This window comes from Notolepis coatsorum, assembly GCF_963971535.1.
Source record: "Notolepis coatsorum genome assembly, chromosome: 5".
NCBI classification, from domain to species: Eukaryota; Metazoa; Chordata; class Actinopteri; order Aulopiformes; family Paralepididae; genus Notolepis; species Notolepis coatsorum.
In genome coordinates, this window is record NC_140169.1 from 100,199,135 (window position 1) to 100,204,134 (window position 5,000).

General features: G+C 44.0%; 1 protein-coding gene across 1 annotated transcript in view; it reads right to left on the minus strand.

Annotated features, from left to right (window-relative positions):
* Positions 1 to 5,000, minus strand: part of lama2 (laminin, alpha 2) — a 384,202-nt gene that overhangs the window by 17,269 nt on the left and 361,933 nt on the right. Inside the window, 1 exon segment of the mRNA XM_084314199.1 lies at positions 2,133 to 2,186. Coding sequence (XP_084170325.1) covers positions 2,133 to 2,186 — 54 coding nt within the window.

Consider the following 5,000-nt stretch of genomic DNA (forward strand, 5'->3'; position numbering starts at 1 on the left):
AAAAGACAAGAGAGGTAGAGGGGAGAGAGAGAGAGGAGAGGGTGGAAGGAGGGGTAATTTGAATGTTAATGGCTGTGCCACGGGGCAAGTGGGGCCAATTTGCCGACAGGAAATGGAATTTCAATTTGAGGTCGAAGGCAAATTGAACTGAGATGTAGCTACAACGTGTTACACACACACACACACACACACACACACACACACACACACACACACACACACACACACACACACACACACACACACACACACACACACACACACACACACACACACACACACACACACACACACACACACACACACACACACACACACACACACACACACACACTCACTCCCCCACATTTCAATCATTCCTCCTTTTGAAGTGGAGCAGCTGTAATCTACTGGAACATGGCTCACAGTTCACAGGTTCAATACCTCCAACGTGTGAGTGTTTCTCTACAATGTGTTTCTAGAATGTTCAGTTACAGTGGTGGACAGTGTTTCTAGAATGTTCAGTAACAGTGGTGGTCAGTGTTCTACACTTTGTGAATCAAAGCTTTAGTGAATAAACCCATTCATGAATTAAAACCCTTAGTGAATTAAACCCTTAGTAATACAAACCCTTTGTGAATCAAAGGCTTAGTTAATAAACCCCTTAACTCATTGGACGCCACTGCTTAAGTGCGCGAGAGGGCGCTAGAGTGCCACCGCTTTAATCAATGGGAGGACTGGGAGATTTGCGAGTGCTTAAAATATATCTTAAATTATGGCTATGGGTCTAATACACTCGTCGATTATCAATGAGTTGCTTGCAGTCAACATGTACAAAACGGATTGTTTTTTCATCTGTACATTTCCGTTTTATACCGTTTTCAATACGAGTATAGTTTTGGTGATTTCTAGTAATTCCAGAGAAAGACGCGATAATAGCCCTTTAGTGGAATACACAAAACACGTTGTAATTTTCCGGCTGATTATCGAATGTTCCTGAAATCAACGCTAGATCATCATTATTGTCCTTCCTCGTGCATACATGAAATGGCCCTCGTAGCGCGGTGCCCGCCCCCACCCCCCACCCCCTGCACCCAACGGAAAACAGCCACACATACACACACAGATACAGTGTCGATCGGGGTAGAAATACACATCAGATCAACGATCACATTTATATATAATGTTCTTACCTTGTATCTGATGTAATTCAAAAGAAAGAATCCACTTATCTGATCGCCATTTGAAGTACTGGGTGCGGAGGTCTGTGCCATGTTCAACAGCATTGCATATGAGGGGGGGGGGGGGGGGGGGGGGGGCAGCCTCGCAGATGTATCGTTGAAATCAGGTTACCTCGTCTGATTATTTAAACCACGCCCGCACGGTTTGGATCGTCCCAGAAAAAAAACTATACCATTCCCAGTGGAGTGCAATACCAGTCGGAAGGCATAGGGGGCGGTATTTGCCCTTTTGCGAGCTCAGACCCATTCCCAACGATAACATCAGGCTGGATGGATGAAAATGAATGGATATCGCTAATAAAAGAAATAACGATTAAAACCCGACTATACTCATGATTGGCGCTGAACGGTCGGCGAGTTAACCCGACTATCATGGGGTCTGGCGTCCAATGAGTTAATAAACATAGGCGCCCATGTGTCACGAAGCTGCTGACCCGGGTTCAATTCCCGGACCTGCCGTCCTTTGCCAAATGTCTTCCCCCCGCTCTGTCTCCCGTTCTTCCTCTCTCTCTCTCTCTCTCTCTCTCTCTCTCTCTCTCTCTCTCTCGCTCTCTCTCTCCCTCTCTCTACCGGACTGCTCGGTAGTAAAAAACAATAAAAATCTACCAAAAACATAATTTTTATTTAAAAACATAAACCCATTAGTGAATAATGTGCGTGTGTATGTGTGTGTTTACCTATGTGTGTGTGTGTGTTTACCTGTGTGTGTGTGTTTACCTATGTGTGTGTGTGTGTTTACCTGTGTGTGTGTGTGTGTGTGTGTGTGTGTGTGTGTGTGTGTGTGTGTGTGTTGTTTACCTGTGTGTGTGTGTGTTTACCTGTGTGTGTGTGTGTGTGTGTGTGTGTTTACCTGTGTGTGTGTGTGTGTGTGTGTGTGTGTGTGTGTGTGTGTGTGTGTGTGTGTGTACCTACCTCGCCAGATTGTCTGCGTTTCCTCTTGGGGGTGAAGGAGTGTGTGCTGTGAGTCTGAGAAACAGAGAGAGATGATGTGAGCTTTTTGACCTCTGGACTACAGCTTGATCACCAGTCTCTACCTGAACCCAACTTCATAGGCGGGGTGGGGGTAACTGTACATTGGATTATCGACGAAACCTTACTTGGTCCAAGAAGAGGGTCTTGTGTATTACTGGGTTAGGACATTTACTGTACATTGGAGGGGGTTGGGTTAGGACATTTACAGGGGCCAGTTTCGAATTGCCGTCTCCCGTAGGTGCTCCTTGAGAGTGGTTTTAAAAGTGGGTAGTGATTCACATTCCTTTACAGCTGTGGGTAGGGCGTTCCACATTGATGTGGCATAATTGCGAAACGTGTTTAGTCCCTTGTTTGAGCCGAATCTGGGTTTAACATGATTTGTGGAGCTCCCTCTGGTGTTGTGATCGTGGTATTCACTGACCTTTGGGAAGTATTTTGACATGTACATTAGTCGTGTAGTGTATCTTGTAGACCAGGCCCATTGCAAGTTGCTGTACTCTGTCGTCTACTCTAAGCCATCCTAGGTTGTCAAAGTGGGCAGGGGTGAGGTGTGTTTTAGGAGTAAGGTCAAGCAGTAGTCTGACCAGTTTGTTTAGTAATGTTTGTAATTTTGTTTTTAGCGCCTTTGAGGTGCTTTGGTACCATGAGGTGCAAGCATAGTCGTAGTACCCTTGAATGAGTGCTCCTGCCAGAGTCCTCAGGGTGTTCTTGTTTACCAGAGAGGAGATCCGGTACAAGAATCTAGTTCTTTGGTTGGCTTTTTTTATTACATTGGTTGCCATTTTGTCACAGGAAAGATTTGCCTCTAGGATAGAACCCAGGTATGTAATTTCATCTTTCCTTGTGACAATATTGTCACCCACTGTAACTGAGCCGTCGGCCTTGCTGAGTTTGTTATTTGAACCGAAGAGAATGGACTCTGTTTTACCCAGGTGTAATGATAGTTTGTTGTCAGCGAGCCAGGTGCAGATTTTGCCTACAACAAGTGTGTTGTATGTAGAGTATTGTGTGTAGTGTGTTGTGTATAGTGTGTCGTGTATTGTGTAGGATATTGTGTATTATGTATTGTGTATAGTGTGTAGTGTATGTAATGTATTGTGTGGTGTGTGTAGTAGTGTGTAGTATGTTGTGTGTATTGTGAATAGTGTGTAGTATATGTAGTGTATTGTGTTGTGTGTAGTGTGTAGTGTATGTAGTACATGTGTATTGTGTGTAGTCAGGGCCGCCGCAAGGGGCGTGCGAGAGGTGCGGTCGCACAGGGCCTCGCACCTAGGAGGCCTCGCAAAAAATAAATAAAAAATAAAATAAAAATATATATATAAAAATAAAAATAAATAGAATGTTATCAAACGCTCGCACGTGGACTGCTGGCAAGCAGCAGCAGGGCTGCCCAGTCCCAGGTGACAAATGTCACGACAATGATGGTCACAATGAAGAGCAGTGAAGATGAGGAGGATGGCGAGGCCGCCGCGGTGTGTCAAGGCACCCGGCCGTGGATGGAGAACATACCACCGCAACAACTGCGGTTGTTAAACAAATATATATTATTTGTTTTCCATTTAATTATTAAATTAATCATATTCGATGTGTAGCCTATTTGGTATAATCATGACTAAACTCATAATGAAAACAACACTTTAGGACCCGCAGTCCGTGACCGCATTTTCACGCCTTCAGTAGTGGCGCGAAAAGTATAGACCATTAATGGACCATCCATAGGGGTTCATTTCTTTTATTGTAATTAACTAGCCTATATATTCTTACTATGCTTGTTGTGTAGGCGTATAGCCTTACATAAACCAATTGTTCTAAATTGAAATAAGCTAATAAACTAGCCTAAATAAATACAGGCTTCTGTTGTGAAATTTCAATACGTTATTTTCATTCACCCTTCCCTCACTCTAGAATGGTAATGTCGCTGTGAGATGAAGAGAGGAGCAACAGCTCTCAACCCCAAGCACAAGACATTCATGGACAAAGATAGCCTTTTGCCAAATGGAGGAAAACATCTCTGCAGAACTTCACCAGGCAAAGTGACTTATTGAAAGGAAAAAACAAAGTGGAGCTGTCGTCAACACCACCCATGAAAATACGGGTTTATCGCAACAGGTGACTCTCACGTGCCGACGTCCTCTCTGCATAATTATGTGGCGACAAGCACAAGCACAAGCTAGCAAACGAGGCAATGAAGCATGACAACTGTGTTCAAGTTGGCAGAAGATAAAGTAGCTGCATTCAACGCCAATCTGGAATTGGGGGGCGGCGAGTGGACATTTGACATGTTTCAAACATTAGCAGGGATTTTGGAGGACCGAAACAGAAACAGAAATAGAAACAGAAATAAGCCCAGGGCAGGGCTGAATTATGGTGAGTTGTGTTTTTCATTCATTCGGTTCTGTTCATGTGTTATGCACCCGCCGTGGTGCTGCATGAAAATCAAATGCCCATCCTACTGATCCCCTCTCTCTCTCTCTCTCTCGCCGAATTTCTCAGTTCTCCGCTTGATATAATTAATACAAATGTCCAATCTAACGGCATTCGTTCGCTCATAAAATTCTTAACATGTTAAAGGATAACTCCACTATTTTGGGAAATTAGCTTATTTAACATCTTCCCTGGAGTTAGACAAGAAGATACATACCTTTTTTGTCTCTGTGCGTGCATTTTAGCTTTGGGAATAGATGCTCCGTTAGCATAGCTTAGCTTCATCACTGGAAGTGAGGCAGGACAGTAGCCTTACAGTGCCTTACAGTGTATTGCAAGGTCTGACATTGACCAAACTTGATATGCATGACCTTGGTGGGCTCT